The following is a 17,100-nucleotide window of genomic DNA, read 5'->3' on the forward strand; positions in this document are numbered from 1 at the left end:
CTGCACCACCTCAGGAAGTGGACCAAGCCGGTCCACCTCAGGAAATGGACCAGGCCAGACCACCTCAGGAATGGGACCAGACTGCACCACCTCAGGAAGTGGACTGGGCCGGACCACCTCAGGAAGTGGACTAGGGCCAGACCACCTCAGGAAGTGGACCAGGCCAGACCACCATCAGGAAGTGGACCAGACTGCACCACCTCAGGAAGTGGACCAGACTGCACCACCTCAGGAAATGGACCGGGCCGGACCACCTCAGGAAGTGGACCAGGCCAGACCACCTCAGGAAGTGGACCAGGCCAGACCCACCTCAGGAAGTGGACCGGGCCGGACCACCTCAGGAAGTGGACCAGAACTGCACCACCTCAGGAAGTGGACCAGACTGCACCACCTCAGAATGGACCGGGCCGGACCACCTCAGAAGTGGACCAGGCCAGACCACCTCAGGAAGTGGACCAGGCCAGACCACCTCAGGAAGTGGGACCAGGCCAGACCACCTCAGGAAGTGGACCAGACTGCACCACCTCAGAAGTGGACCGGGCCAGACCACCTCAGGAAGTGGACCAGGCCAGACCACCTCAGGAAGTGGGACCAGGCCAGACCACCTCAGGAAGTGGACCAGGCCAGACCACCTCAGGAAGTGGACCAGACTGCACCACCTCAGGAAGTGGACCGGGCCAGACCACCTCAGGAAGTGGACCAGGCCAGACCACCTCAGGAAGTGGACCAGGCCAGACCACCTCAGGAAGTGGACCAGACTGCACCACCTCAGGAAATGGACCGGGCCGGACTGGACCACCTCAGGAAGTGGACCAGACTGCACCACCTCAGGAAGTGGGCCGGGCTGGACCTCCTCAGGGATTGTTCTGGGGGAACGTGCATGGGTCCGTACTGGGGCCTGTTCCCTCCTGTCTTTGGTCGAGACTTGCTGGACCCCCTGTCGGGAGGAACCAGGGCTGGTCTGACATGGTTCCCGGGTTGTACGGTCTGAACATGCTGCACTCTGTCAGTCAGTGTCTCGGTGCCCCACGGTTCTCCAGAACCGTTCTGTCCTCCCGAGTTCTCCTCACGTGAGACGCTTTGCAGTTTAAAGTGGTACCAGTCGTGACGTCACCGTTTCTTTCCGTTACCATCAAACGAGGCTCCTCGGAGGCGGACATGTTGGAAATTTGGAGCCAGAGATGAAAAAGACCAGGTGAGGGGGCGGGGCCGGAGAGCGACAAGGGGCGGGGCTGACAGCCCAGCACTGTGGCGTTCTGCTGTGAACTGCTTCCATGGTGTTTCTGATCATTTTCTTGTCAATAATAACGTTACCGTGTTTATGCATTTGACCAGAACCCAAGCAACTCCGGGAACGTCCGCCGCCGCGCCGTGCCGCAGGATCCTGGCTCTTGTTGAGACTAAATTCAAAATGAAAAAAGGAAGCTTGAAGTCTCAGCACAGGTTCTTTTATTTGATTGAAGAAGATGATCAGACAGCGAAGAAGGTCTATACTAACAATAAAATAAAAATACGGAACGTCTCGGTCCATCAGCCCGGCGAGAACCGATCTCAGTCCTAACCCCAGGCTGAATGGCCCCGATCGAAGGGAGAGGGCCAACCTGATACTTGGTTTTCGCATAATTAAGGGTGACCACATGACACTTCTCTTCTTCAGAATTAGCAATCATGCTTAAGCTTTGCGGTCCTGCAGACAGTTACAACACTCTTCCTGCTGGCCTGGGCCTGTTTCCACCAGTCCAGCTCATCTGAGCATGTGACCGGTGCAATAGACTGACACATGGTACACCTGGAAGCCTGACCTGGAGTTGAACTGCCTCCTGGGCTCCTGACCGGGCTCAGCTCCTTATTCTGGCTGGTGCAGCCCTGATGTCCCTCAGGGCCGTGGTTCTTACGTTACCACAAGAGATCAAGGTTTAGCTATGGTGACCTTTCACCTACGCTGTCACAGGGCACACAAGCAGCCACAAGGCAGAGTAACCAAGTCACAGTTTAGCCTCTGAATGGACAGAAATATACTCTCTCTCCTCCGGGATTCACAGGCTGGAGGGTTCGGGAGGGAAGCGCCGCCGGGCCGCCGCTCCGCGCCAACAGCGGCGCTCTGTCCAACAGCCCCCCCCCCCTCCCCCCCCCCAGTCAGCCCCATGGTGCTCCCCCCCCCCCCCCCCCATGGTGCTTTCCCCCCCCCCCCCAGTCAGCCCCATGGTGCTCCCCCCCCCCCCCCCCGGCCGCTCGCTCTGTTTTCTCCTGGGTAGCAGCACTTTCTCCTCGGCTGCTGGTGGTGTTTTGTCCCCGCTAGCTACCTGCTAGCTACCCGCTAGCCGGCGGCGGCGCCAGGCACGGCCAGCGGCGGAGCCCCCCTCCATCTGGGTTTGTCTCCGCCCCTCCAGCCGGTGGATCCTGAACCGAGCCGTGACGCTGAAGCCCCGAGCCTGAGGCTGCATTAACAGCTGGAACTACAGCCTGATCCAAACGAAGCAGACTTCATGTTCAAAACACAACACCTCAGGAAAAATGATTTGTTACGGTGAACACAACACATATTTACTGTTAAAACTATACATAAAGGCAGAAATTACAGAAAAAACTGGATAACAGAATCCTTTGAGCGTCCTTTTGAGTAGTTAATCCAGGAACTAGTCCTGGTTACAATGAACCAACAACTAACTAAAACTAGTCAAACTGAGTTCACTGTGGAAAATAACAATTAGAGGAGAACTTGATCTTAATGTCAGACTCCTTAATGTAAACCTGCTGAAGCTGCTAGAAGGATCTGTCAATCAAGTAGCCACGCCCCCTCATTATGAAAACTTAAACGCTCTGTCAAAAAGTCAGTATTATATATTTTCAGATGGACCACCTGGTCTCTCTTCCGTACGGTGAAAATGCAGTGAAAAAAACAACTGTGAGCTACAGAAACTCAGCCGCTCAGTTTATTGTTTCATTTTGAATGGGAGTCTAATGAGTCACAGCCTTTTTGGAGCCCCCCCTGGTGGACACTGTGATATTGCAAGTTTTTGACACTTCGGGTCGGCCTCGTGTTTTCAGCCCATGGGTCCGTCCACTTCTTAATTTGCAGTCTATGGTTTGAAGTCTAGTTTTGCACCATGTTCATAGATCAGGAAGGTTCTGTGCTTTAGTTTCCTTCTTGGTCCTTTAAGGGGTCATAAATGCCGTCCTTGCAGTGTCTTGTGGTTCTCGGTTCCGTCCAGTCTGAGGAGGTCCACTGAAACCTCCAGCCTCTCACCACGGATGTCCGCTCTGCTTTCTGTTCTCCTTCCAGACCTGCTGGCTGTGCTCTGTCCCAAAGGGCCTCTGAGGATCCTGGTGGAAACGGCTCAGGAGAGGAACGAGCCCATCTTCCCAGCTCTCATCTACTCATGTAGGACTGGACTTTGTTGTCCTACACAGAACCGGGGTGGTCTCTGCAGCTCCAGGCTGCAGGTAGGACAGGATGGTAGCACACAGAGGATCTATCGTTCCGTCTGCTGGGATGAAGAACGCTCACGATTCGCCAGCATGGTTTCCAGGAAACAGCATTATGCTTCTTTAAATGATGTGTTGCTTTGAAAGGGGGACCGACCGCCTCCTCAGCCAGGTCTGGTCTGGCTCAGGCTGCACTGCGACACGAGTTCGTGGTGGTGGAGAAAGGAACGGTGCCTCAAGGACCAGGTCCTCCACGAGACCTTCCTGAAGGATTCTCTGCAGGGGAGTGGAGGAGGTTGTGGACCCGGACTCAGGGCCAGCAGTTCTGAGTCTGCAGCACCGTCCATCACCCCCATGGTGAAAACCTTCCCAGAGTTCACCTCTTCTTCACCTGGAGAGGAGTGTTCCATTCAGTTTTGTGATCCAGATTTGGGGGCCTCTCGATGTCCGGACCGGCTCTTTGTTAAAGCGGAACAGTCGTTTTTACAATCTGGACCTTATTTCACATTCGTCACAACAACATTTACTCACCCGTTTGACTTTCGTGTGATTTGCAGTTGGTTCGGAGATAATTAGCTCCTCCCATATCCATATAAGGCAGTGGGCGGGGCACCGACGTGCAGCCGTTACAGACGCTCTTTTCTCTTATGTTTGTTGTGGGGTGGTAGATACATGTAAATTTATTAAGTCAGCATCACTTAGCGCTATTGGGAAGTCTGTAAACCGACTAGATTGAGCAACTCTCCGGGAGCTCTGAAGCGATGATGTCATCACCCTGCGCCGTGGCGCACATTCATTCTGTTTGTTTACATGGAAGCAGCGTCTCTGCTCTGCAGTCAGACCACGGCATCTCCATCGGCTTTTTTAGGCAGTCAGAGTTTATTTTCAGCTGGTTGTAACTTTGGTACAATGGTTCCAGTGTGCATATATCCTGCTGTGAAAGTGAAATGACCAGCTGGACGTCACTGAGCTCACAGGCTCCCACTGCGTGACCGGGATTTATTGAAGCTGTGGCTAATAGCGCTCAACACGGACCCCAGCATCAAAGTTCAAACTTTACCACATTTGGATTATCGGGTGTGTAGTGCCCACTTCACATCTGAGCACTTCTTCCCAGTTCAGGAAAGAAATGAAGGCCAGAAGATCCAGAGAACCTCAAAAAGAATGCCATCCAGCGGCCGCAGGAGGAGGACAGGTCGAGGTAACGTGATGCTAATAATATTAATTTTTTCCTTTACTAATGTCTGGAGTTGGCTAGAGTTTTATAAACTTGTTCCTACTCCTTTTGAGCAACAGTGTACAGAATATTTTACTGTTTATGTACAACTCTTGTCATTGACAGATATACTTGTATCATCCTTTGTTGTTGCTCAAATGAACTAAACAGTAAACATCCAGCCTCTAGACGTTAGTAAAGAAAAAATGAATATTATTAGCATCACGTTACCTCGACCTGTCCTCCTCCTGCGGCCGCTGGAATGGCATTCTTTTTGAGGTTCATTCTCTGGATCTTCTGGCCTTCATTTCTTTCCTGAACTGGGAAGAAGTCCTCCGATGTGAAGTGGGCACTACACACCCGATAATCCAAACGTGGTAAAGTTGGAACTTTGATGCTGGGGTCCGTGTTGAGCGCTATTAGCCACAGCTTCAATAAATCCCGTCACGCAGTGGGAGCCTGTGAGCTCAGTGACGTCCAGCTGGTCATTTTACTTTCACAGCCAGGATATATGCACACTGGAACCATTGTACCAAAGTTACAACCAGCTGAAAATAAACTCTGACTGCCTAAAAAGCCGATGGAGATGCCGTGGTTTGACTGCAGAGCAGAGACGCTGCTTCCATGTAAACAAACAGAATGAATGTGCGCCACGGCGCAGGGTGATGACATCATCGCTTCAGAGTTCCCGGAGAGTTGCTCAATCTAGTCGGTTTACAGACTTCCCAGTAGCGCTAAGTGATGCTGACTTAATAAATTTACATGTATCTACCACCCCACAACAAACATAAGAGAAAAGAGCGTCTGTAACGGCTGCACGTCGGCGCCCCGCCCGCTGCCGTTATATGGATATGGGAGGAGCTAATTATCTCCGAACCAACTGCAAATCACACGAAAGTCAAACGGGTGAGTAAATGTTGTTGTGACGAATGTGAAATAAGGTCCAGATTGTAAAAACGACCGTTCCCCTTTAAGGTCTTGCTTTCTGCGTCTTTCGGGACCTGTACAGCCCTAGTCCTGGACTCTTCACAGAGCTTCGGGACTTCTTTTCGAGGATCAATGTGGTTTTCGTCCTGCTCTGGAACCCCTGGACCTAGCTCTAGACCCTCCATAGGGGCCCCAGGGCTCGTGGGAGTTCGCCAGACCAGTGCACTGGTGTTTTGTGGACTTGAAGAAGACGTTCGACCGCGTTCCTCGTGGTGTCTTGTTGGGGGGTCCGGGAGTACAGAGTCCAGGGCCCCTTGTTCAGGGCCGCCTGGTCTCTGTAGGACCGAAGTAGGACTCTGGTCCACATTGTCAGCAGTAAATCGGACCTGTTCCCGGTGCATGTTGGGCTCCAGCAGGGCTGAACTTGGTACTGGTTCTGCTCAGAATCTTTATGGACAGAATTTTGAGGCACAGTCAGGAGCTGGAGGGGGTCTGGTTCAGGGACCAGGAGCTGGAGGGGGTCTGGTTCAGGGACCAGGAGCTGGAGGGGGTCTGGTTCAGGGACCAGGAGCTGGAGGGGGTCTGGTTTGATCGCCACAGGATTTCATCTCTGCATTTTGCAGATGATGTTGTCCTGTTGGCTCCATGGAACCTGGACCATCATGCACTGGGGTGGTTTGCAGCCGATGGGGATGAGGATCAGCACGTCCAAATCCGAGGCCGTGGTCCTGGACCAGAAGAAGGTGGTCTGCCCCCTCTGGGTTGGTGGAGAGACCCTGGCCCGAGTGGAGGAGTTCGTGTTCAGGAGTGGAGGACGGGTGGAGATGAGGCTGCCGGGCGGAGCAGTGGTGCTGAAGGAAGAGCTGAGCTGAGAGGAGAAGCTCTCGGGTCACCGGGCAGTCTGCACTCCGCAGGGGGGCTGGGCTCCCTGGGAGACAGGGGAGGAGCTACGTCAGCAGGGGGAGGAGCTATGTCAGCAGGGGGAGGAGCTATGTCAGCAGGGGGAGGAGCTACACCACCGGGGAGGAGCTACATCAGCAGGGGGAGGAGCTACGTCAGCAGGGGGAGGAGCTACGTCACCAGGGGGAGGAGCTACGTCACCAGGGGAGGAGCTACATCACCAGGGGGAGGAGCTACGTCACCAGGGGGAGGAGCTACATCACCAGGGGAGGAGCTACACCACCGGGGGAGGAGCTACACCACCGGGGAGGAGCTACGTCAGCAGGGGGAGGAGCTACGTCAGCAGGGGGAGGAGCTACGTCAGCAGGGGGAGGAGCTACGTCAGCAGGGGGAGGAGCTATGTCAGCAGGGGGAGGAGCTACGTCACCAGGGGGAGGAGCTACGTCACCAGGGGAGGAGCTACATCACCGTGGAGGAGCTACGTCACCAGGGGGAGGAGCTACGTCACCAGGGGGAGGAGCTACGTCACCAGGGGGAGGAGCTACACCACCGGGGGAGGAGCTACATCACCAGGGGGAGGAGCTACGTCACCAGGGGAGGAGCTACGTCACCAGGGGGAGGAGCTACGTCACCAGGGGGAGGAGCTGGGAGGCTCAGCTCCTCTTCAGGATGGAACCTCCTGGGGAGGAGTTCCAGAGACAGGGAGTCCTAAATAGACCCTCTTCCTTCTTGAAGGTTGACGTTATGGTTCTTTTCTCAGCTACGATGGTGTGGCTCGTCAACATGGCCGACAGCGACCGGCAGCAGAGGAACTCCGCAGAAGCGGCTCCGCCCCAGCCGGAGACGCTAGAAGGTGACTGAGTGAATCCGAACGAACAAACCCTCGTTCACGTCTTCTGAACTGAGCCTGTCTGGTCTCACCTGCAGCAGCAGCAGCGTCTCCAGACCCCTCCAGTCCGTCCCAGGACGACGGCGGCTTCAGCCCCGGCTGGGTCACTCAGCAGCAGCACCAGCTGGGACCGCTCCAGTCCACCCAGGACAGCCGCAGGGAGGTCCAGCAGATGCCGTCCGCCCGGCCTCCCCCGGAAGACGACGACGAGGAACGTGAGTGGAGAGACGCAGGACCCACACACACACACACACACACACACACACACACACACACACACACACACACACACACTGTGGTAAGAAGCCCACACATGCTGAGGAACAACATGCAAACCCCACACAAAGTCCCGACCCGGGCTTGAACCCAACACGTTCTCACCGTGAGGTGAGGGCCTTACCACTTCTCCACTGCTCCACATTGGAAGTGAATTACCGTATTGGCCCGAATACAAGACGACTCCGATTATAACACCACCCTATTTTTCAAAGATCATTTTGTGAAAAAAAAAAAAAAATGCTTTAGACAGTAAGGTCACTCATAAACTACTTTTTATTATACAATTATTATAAACTCAAAAACTCACAACTGAGATAACATTTCACGAGATATAAAATGAAAAAATATTACTACAGTATTGAGTAAAAATATATTCTCTTTCTCAAAACAATAAGCAACAAATAAGAACCTCAAGGGTCCAAACTGCATCATGATGTAAATAACTGTCCAGGTCCTTCAGCTGAATCAGGCTCTGGTGGTGGACATTCCGTCTGTCCGTCTTTCAGAGACGTATTCTCTCTCCCTTCTATCAGTCTCTCTGAAGCGTCTCTCAGGACCACGGAAAGCTTTTCTCATAGCGTTAGCATCTGGAGTGTTTTTTCTGTGCTCTCCAGTCAGAACGAGGCTCTGCTCCACCAGACCTCCTGGCGGCTTGGCAGTAGTTTGATGACTCTGCTGCGTTGATCACCATCAGTTTAAAGTTGGTATCATAACTTCTCCTCTGTTGTTGCTCAGTTGTCCAGCGTTCAGCCCCTTTGTTCCAGATGATCCGCCATTTTTCATCAGATCATCTGATCTCATTTCATCGCTCCACTCGCTCTCTGATCAGTGATACTTTGGCTCCATCTAGCGGCGCGGATGTGTATTGACCATCTACCGTAAGTCTGCGATTATAACACCACCCCACTTTTGAGGATGCAGTTTCTGGAAAAAAACATGGTCTTATATTCGGGCCAATATGGTACATGTTGACCTTAAATGTGGGACATCTGGATCCCAGTCTTGGTAAAGCAGCCCAATGGGGGATCGACCCCCCCTTCTGGTGTGTGTGTGTGTGTGTTGGGGGTTGTGATGCCCTCTGGGGGGTCTGGAGTGGCCCTCTCCTGATGCTCTGCTGTAATTTCACACCTGGATCCCCAGCTCCACCAGCTGTGTTCTGCAGCAGCAGTGTGTAGCATGTAGGGATGAGAATGGAGACCGGGTTCTTTTGCAGAGCCGGTTTCCAGTACCGTGCCCGGACCGTCACGCCGCGGTCCGGCTTCGGCGCCGCTACGGAGCCCGCTCGGCGGTCCGGAAACTTTCAGCAAGGATCCTATTTTCCCGCGCTCCGGGGCGCTGCCGCCGCGTGCCGCATCGGTCTGAAGGGAAGCAAGGCGGACGCTGGAAGCCGATACGTGTTCCAGAACAACTGTTCACATTCAAGTCTGTCGTGTTTTTGCCTTAACGTGTTTCTTTTATCCCGGTGGAAACAGAACCAGCAGCGATCTGGTCTTCGTTCGCTGTGGCCGGATGGACGGGTTGTTCAGTCACCGTAGTTTAAAATGGCACAAACAGCTGTACGACCGGAGCGGCTCTGTGTTGCCAGATTGGGTGGGTTTCTGCTCACTCGAGGTTCTTTGGGACGCGTCGGCCGGGTTGAAGACATGGCTTTGTGCTCTTGACGTGTTTGTTATTGTGCCAGTCCGGTTTTTACGGTTTGATCTTGCGTTTCCTACAGAGATGAGGTTTGTTCTGCTTTCCGTTGTTGGACAGCTTGACATGATGTCTGGGGTCCAGACTCTGGGCTGGAAGAGCGACGGATCTGGCAACCTCCTTCAGCAATGACAGCAATGACAGCAGAGTGAAATGCTGCTGTGATTCCGGGCCGGGCAGGTACACGGGCATCCAGGGTGAGCCCGGCGCCAGGAAGAAGTGTAGCGCCGCATTATGTAATGATGTAATAAATGTTCACATCATTATGTAATAACTTGCCGCATTTTGTAATAAATTTCTTGAACGCAGTATGTAATAAAGTTTGCGGCATTTTGTAATAAGTTGTTCCATACTGCACCGGTTATTACAAAATGCGAGTGTTAAAATTTTTTTGGAAGAAAATGTTATAAGTTGATGCATTATGTAATAAACCACCAAAATGAATGTCTTAATTTAAAAAATAAACATGAGAACGTCAGAACAACATTGATTTTAAGCATTCTAGCACGACTCAGAACTAACAATTACTTTTACAAAGCAGTACGATGTTTCATTCGTCAAAACTTATTTACATTTGTGTTCACTGTAATCCTAGAGAATGTTTGAAAGTTCAGAGACAAAAACCGCATTAAATGCATGTTACAGACAGAAACATTATCAATGCACTGAAATGTCAGAAGACACACATCTGGATTATGTTATGCATTTATATACGTGATAGAAAGCAGACAAAAGACAAAAACTAATATAGAATAGAAAAAACTTTACTCCAGTTCCATTTGTGCTAATGCAACTCAGATGTCCTTTTCCACAGTGGGAGCAAGGCGTCAGAAAAGTGACCACAGGGAGAACCGGCTTGTGGCGGCCAAGTTCATAGCGACGTGGCTGTTTGATCCTTGGATGTGGCTCTGCCTATCATCCACCAGGCGTCGGGTTGTTCTCCCACTAATAGGAACGAGAGCTGGGATTAGACCGTGGTGAGACAGGTTAGTTTTACCCTGCTGATCATCTGTTGTTGCAGTAGTAATTCTGCTGACTAAAAACAGTCAAAACAATCTTTAAAAACGAGATATTTCTAATCTGTTATTAAAATAAAAAAGAGGGCTATCCACAATTTCCTATTTACAAAAAGATTAGCAAGATATCCAATGTCCAAGACATTTACTGAAGACTTGAAAAAAGAAATTCCTAGTAGCAACAGTAGAAATACTTTTTCCTCCAACATAAACTTCTCTTAAAACAACCACCACTTAGTAAGATTAAAGATGATCAGTCAGAAAATGATTGATGCGTTTAATGCGGTTTTTGTCTCTGAACTTTCAAACATTCTCTATGATTACAGTGAACACAAATGTAAATAAGTTTTGACGAATGAAACATCGTACTGCTTTGTAAAAGTAATTGTTAGTTCTGAGTCGTGCTAGAATGCTTAAAATCAATGTTGTTCTGACGTTCTCATGTTTATTTTTTAAATTAAGACATTCATTTTGGTGGTTTATTACATAATGCACCAAGTTATAACATTTTCTTCCAAAAAAATTTTAACACTCGCATTTTGTAATAACCGGTGCAATATGGAACAACTTATTACAAAATGCCGCAAACTTTATTACATACTGCGTTCAAGAATTTTATTACAAAATGCGGCGTTATTACATAATGATGTGAACATTTATTACATCATTACATAATGCGGCGTTATTACATAATGATGTGAACATTTATTACATCATTACATAATGCGGCGTTATTACATAATGATGTGAACATTTATTACATTATTACATAATGCGGCGTTATTACATAATGATGTGAACATTTATTACATCATTACATAATGCGGCGTTATTACATAATGATGTGAACATTTATTACATCATTACAAAATGCGGCGTTATTACATAATGATGTGAACATTTACTACATCATTACATAATGCGGCGTTATTACACAATGATGTGAACATTTATTACATCATTACATAATGCGGCGTTATTACATAATGATGTGAACATTTATTACATCATTACATAATGCGGCGTTATTACATAATGATGTGAACATTTATTACATCATTACATCATGCGGCGCTGCAAGAAGCTCCAGAGTTGGAGACGCCCCGGGCTTCCTGCAGCGCTTTCCGTCATGGCGTGGATACTTTTTCTTCTGTTCAGGAGTAAGATATTAGAGAGTTCATGCAAACACCGTTGTATTAGTTAATTTGTCACTCAAAGCGAATCGATACGGAATGGCGTCGATGATGGAATAACGACGTTCTTAAGGACCCCGCCCCCAGCAGGACGCCCTCTGTCATGTCTTCGTTCAGGTGCAGTAGCTGTTCGTCTGGAGTGTCGGTGTTATTTAAAAGACCGCCATATCTTGGCTCTCTCTTCCTTCTCTTTGGTGTGTGTGTTTTTTTTTTGGCATTTGCTTGTTTGTTTACAGGTTTGTTTCTTCCACTTCCTGTCTCTTCACCTGTCTTCCTGTCCCCCTGTCAGGTCCAGCAAGATCATGTATCCGTACTTAAAATAAATAAAATAAATTAGGAAACCATGTTAACAACAGGAGCTTCATACTTATAATCTCCTCTTGGAAAAGCAAATCTGTCTGGAACACACCAGAATCAGAACCAGAACCAGAACCAGAACCAGAACCTCCACTCTGCTGCGTCCATGCTGGACAGGACAGGTCAATAAATAAATAACAGCTCTGTAGTGCACTAAAACACCTTTTGTCTTTGTACCTGATGAAAAACGTTCTGCACCTTTCAGTCATACTGAGGAACTTTCCTTCACACCAGGGGTCCTGCAGCACCAATCCTGAAGGTCCACATTTGTTTTTTACATACAAGCACGGGTCCGGGCTTCAGCGCCCTGTGGGAGCGGGGGCGGGGGGGTAGCCGGGGGGTAGCTGGGAGGGATGCCGGGGGGGGGGGGGGGGGCGGGGGGTTAGCCGGGCAGTGCGGTGCGACGGAGCGTGCCGCAGAGCAGGACGGTGCAGAGTGGTGCTCACATGGAACACGGAGTGTGGGGGCGCCCCTTGGTCGCCCCCCCCCCCCCCCCCCCCCCCCCGGACCAGCCTGGGACCGGCCCCGGGACCGGCCCCGGGACCGGCCTGGGACCGGCCTGGGACCGGCCCTGGGACCGGCCCTGGGACCATTTCTTAATGTCAGGCATGTTCGAGGCAGTCGAAGGTGCTGTCCGTCCCGTCTTGCTAGCAGCATGCACGCTCTCTCAGCCAATCAGCGCATCGTTGTCATAGAGATGAAAGCCCATAATATCCTGTCACCCAGGCAACAGCCAATCAGCGCTGTCTCCCTCGTCTCTCACACACACACACACACACACACACACACACAGCAGGCAGGGCGCTGAGTGATTGAATACAGCAGCAGTGGGAACATGAGAGATATCTGACTGAAAATGAAACAAAAAGTAGTGACAGAATAGTGGCGCATAGCGATAGATTGGTGATTAATAAAAATAATATATGTTTAAAGAAAGATTTTTTGTGTGTTAAAGTGCCATTGGCCCTGGGTCCGCACGCAGCGAGGTGTGCCGCGGTCCGGTCGTGGATCGCGGTCCGCTAATTGAGGAACCCGGCTTTATACAGTTCTGTTGGCAAATTCTGTCAAAGTGCAGCGAAGCGTCCTCGTGGCCTCCAGTTTAGGGATCCAGGAGTGATTTGATGCAGAGCGCTGCAGCCACAGCTGCTTCCTCTTTAAACATTTTGGACAACAAAAGCAAAAGGATCAGTCAGACACATTTAACATCGTTTAAAACCCACAGAATGCACATCTAGATCCTGAAACGGTTCTCAGAGAAGGATGTCTGAGCCCGGGTCTTCAGAATGAAGATCTGTGGTCAGTTCAACACAGAGAACATTTCGATCAAGTGAATTTTTTTTGCTTTTTTCCTGCACTGGCCGTTAGCCGCTTCTCCTTATCCACTGACAGCTAGCCACTTCCTGTTAGCTGCTGGTCATTAGCCACTTCCCGTTATTCACCTCCCATTAGCCGCTGGGTGTTAGCCACTGGATGTTAGCTGCTGGATGTTAGCTGCTGGATGTTAGCCGCTGGATGTTAGCTGCTGGATGTTAGCTGCTGGATGTTAGCCGCTGGATGTTAGCTGCTGGATGTTAGCTGCTGGATGTTAGCTGCTGGATGTTAGCCGCTGGATGTTAGCTGCTGGATGTTAGCTGCTGGATGTTAGCCGCTGGATGTTAGCTGCTGGATGTTAGTTTCTGGGTGTTAGCTGCTGGATGTTAGCTGCTGGATGTTAGCCGCTGGATGTTAGCTGCTGGATGTTAGCCGCTGGATGTTAGCTGCTGGATGTTAGCTGCTGGATGTTAGCCGCTGGATGTTAGCTGCTGGATGTTAGCTGCTGGATGTTAGCTGCTGGATGTTAGCCGCTGGATGTTAGCTGCTGGATGTTAGTTTCTGGGTGTTAGCTGCTGGATGTTAGCTGCTGGATGTTAGCTGCTGGATGTTAGCCGCTGGATGTTAGCTGCTGGATGTTAGCTGCTGAATGTTAGCCGCTGGATGTTAGCTGCTGGATGTTAGTTTCTGGGTGTTAGCTGCTGGATGTTAGCTGCTGGATGATGATGATTTGGGGAAAAAGAACATTCAAATCTCTCCTCCGTGCCAAGATACTGTTTTGAAGTAATGAATTGTCAGATTGTAACTGCACTGACTGCCCCCCACCCCCCCACCCCCGGCAAAATGTTTTCAGTCCCAGAAAATTAGGAAGTTCTTATTGATGGAAATTGCTAGGTTTGGTGTCTGAACTATATGTGTGCCTGAAAGCCCCGGTAAGTACAGGTCGCGGCGGTAATTACAGCCCAGCGGAGGTTTCTCTGGGCTGGAAGGGCGTGTGGCTGGAGGGAAAGCGGCCTCCACCCTGAATGCGGTGTCCTGTTTTCTCAGGGGGCGTGAAGCTGGGCCTGGGAGACTTCATCTTCTACAGCATGCTGGTGGGGAAGGCCTCGGCCACGGCCAGCGGAGACTGGAATACCACGCTGGCCTGCTTCGTCGCCATCCTCATTGTGAGTCAGCAGCTGCTTATTTGTGTGTCAGGTTGAGACCTCCAGTGTCTGTCGGCACAGCGTGCCGCCTCGCTCCGGGCCGACCGCGAGGCGCTATACCAAGCCGTCCCCCCTCCCTCAGAAGACGTCTGTTTTGGTACGTAGTCGCTCACTGTGGCTGTTTTGCCCCTGCAGGGCCTGTGTCTGACCCTGCTCCTCCTCGCCATCTTCAAGAAGGCTCTGCCCGCTCTGCCCATCTCCATCTTCTTCGGCCTGGTCTTCTACTTCGCCACCGACAACCTGGTGCAGCCCTTCATGGACGAACTGGCGCTGCATCAGTTCTACATTTAGCAGGACCGGACAGCGCCCGCTGCACTGAGGGGAACTGCCCCCCTCCCCCATCCACCACCAGCTCCAACCCCCCCCCCACACACACACACACACACACACATACACAGACAGACACACACACACACACACACACACACCATCACCTTCCTGAGAATTCCCATTGCCCTTTACTCTGCCTTTCTTTCTGCCCCCCCCCCCCCCCCCCCCCCCCCGGCAGCTGTTGAACATTTTATTTCGGTTTTTCAAACCAAGATGACATGGACTCTGTGTGTGTCGGACCAGGCCTGGTCTCCGGGGTTCTGGACCAGGCCTGGTCTCCATGGTTCTGGACCAGGCCTGGTCTCCGGGGTTCTGGACCAGGCCTGGTCTCCGGGGTTCTGGACCAGGCCTGCTCTCCGGGGTTCTGGACCAGGCCTGCTCTCCGGGGTTCTGGACCAGGCCTGGTCTCCGGGGTTCTGGACCAGGCCTGGTCTCCGGGGTTCTGGACCATTTCAGAGGCTTGGATCGCTCCTCTTTCTCCATCACCTGGAGCTCCATGGGACCGCCGAGGGTTCAGTCAGAACTGTGACCAGCACGACATGGAGAATACACACAGGTGTGTCGTTGTGATTGTGTGTGACTGAATATTTCTCACGTGCACAGCGGAGGGTCTGCTCTGTGGTTGTGACGCCTGCCACAGGGTTTTGTGCTCACAACCTGAGAGGAGACGCTGATAGAATGCAAAATAAAATGTGTGTGTACACACACTGGCCAGGCGGGCGGAGCCGCCGAGTCCAACATTCAGATCTACAAGAGGAGAGCTGCACAGCTCAACAGAACACACCACAGTGCACGTGCACACACACACACACACACAGCAGTCGGAGCTCAGGCGTGTCCAGCTTGTTCGGTCCTGGTGGTGAAGGAGACGATGTGGAGGCGGCGAGCATCGCTAGAAAACCTGCACTGAGCCGCTGGTGCTCAAACAGTGCAGTACAGTACAGTGTAGTACAGTACAGTACACTGCAGTACAGTACAGTGTAGTACAGTACACTGCAGTACAGTACAGTACAGTACAGTACAGTACAGTACACTGCAGTACAGTACAGTGTAGTACAGTACAGTACACTGCAGTGTAGTACAGTACAGGGCAGTGCAGTACAGTACAGTGCAGTACAGTACAGTACAGTGCAGTACACTCTAGGGCAGTACAGTGCAGTACAGTACAGTACAGTGCAGTACAGTACAGTGCAGTACAGTACAGTGCAGTACAGTACAGTACAGTACAGTGCAGTACACTCTAGGGCAGTACAGTGCAGTACAGTGCAGTACAGTACAGTGCAGTACAGTACAGTGCAGTGCAGTACAGTGCAGTACAGTACAGTGCAGTACAGTACAGTACAGTGCAGTACACTCTAGGGCAGTACAGTGCAGTACAGTACAGTGCAGTGCAGTACAGTGCAGTACAGTACAGTGCAGTACAGTACAGTGCAGTACAGTACAGTACAGTGTACTGTACTGCGTAGAAGAACACACTGCTGCTCTGACGGCTCCTCTTCACACTGAACTCTGCTTCGAAGCCTGAAGATGAATCCAATAGGGAAGCTTCCAGCCATCCTGGTTGTTTGGTGGGACTGACTGGACTGTCCTGTACACACACACACACACACACACACACACACACACACACCTGTTATGCAAGGCTGTCCTGATGGAGATTTTGTTCTTTTTTTATAAACAAAACCGAAAATGTTTTCCTGTCTTTTCTCCTTTTGTTGAGCACAAGTCACACTTCTCTGTATCTACTCGTCCAACCTGAACTTGAAAACCCTTTATTAGTCCCACCAGGTGAATTTACATCCCAGCATCAAGTGACAGTCTGACAAACAGCAACACAACAAACAGAACACAGCTAGAAATGACCATTTAAAGACAACAATACATTCCAAATAAAGTGGAAGAACCAACCACATCAGGGGTCTGCATCGGACCGCCGGTCTCCCCTGGACGAGGGGTCTGTACCGGACTGCCGGTCTACCCCGGACCAGGGGTCTGCACCGGACCGCCGGTCTGCCCTGGACCAGGGGTCTGCACTGGACCGCCGGTCTCCCCTGGACCAGGGGTCTGCACCGGACCACCAGTCTCCCCTGGACGAGGGGTCTGCACTGGACCGCCGGTCTGCACCGGACCACCGGTCTCCCCTGGACCAGGGGTCTGCACCGGACCACCAGTCTCCCCTGGACGAGGGGTCTGCACTGGACCGCCGGTCTGCACCGGTCTGCACCGGTCTGCTGGTGGACCGCTGAGTAAATTACCTCCTTTTCTTTGCATTTTCTTTCTCATGTTTGAAGTTGGAAGCACAGACATGTCCTTCAGCCAAAGCTCAGGGTGAAAATCTCCCATGCAGGCATTTTACTGA

General features: G+C 51.3%; 1 protein-coding gene across 1 annotated transcript in view; it reads left to right on the forward strand.

Moving 5' to 3' along the window:
- The window catches only part of psen1 (presenilin 1), a 54,895-nt gene extending 39,321 nt beyond the window's left edge, over positions 1–15,574 (forward strand). Inside the window, exons 9-11 of the mRNA XM_030087226.1 lie at positions 7,397–7,573; positions 14,254–14,372; positions 14,547–15,574. Of these exons, the coding sequence (XP_029943086.1) occupies positions 7,397–7,573; positions 14,254–14,372; positions 14,547–14,702 (452 nt within the window). The 3' untranslated portion in view covers positions 14,703–15,574. The remainder of the gene's footprint in view (positions 1–7,396; positions 7,574–14,253; positions 14,373–14,546) is intronic.
- Positions 15,575–17,100: the final 1,526 nt, after the last annotated feature.

The sequence above is a fragment of the Salarias fasciatus genome, unplaced genomic scaffold, assembly GCF_902148845.1.
Source record: "Salarias fasciatus unplaced genomic scaffold, fSalaFa1.1, whole genome shotgun sequence".
Lineage (NCBI taxonomy): Eukaryota > Metazoa > Chordata > Actinopteri > Blenniiformes > Blenniidae > Salarias > Salarias fasciatus.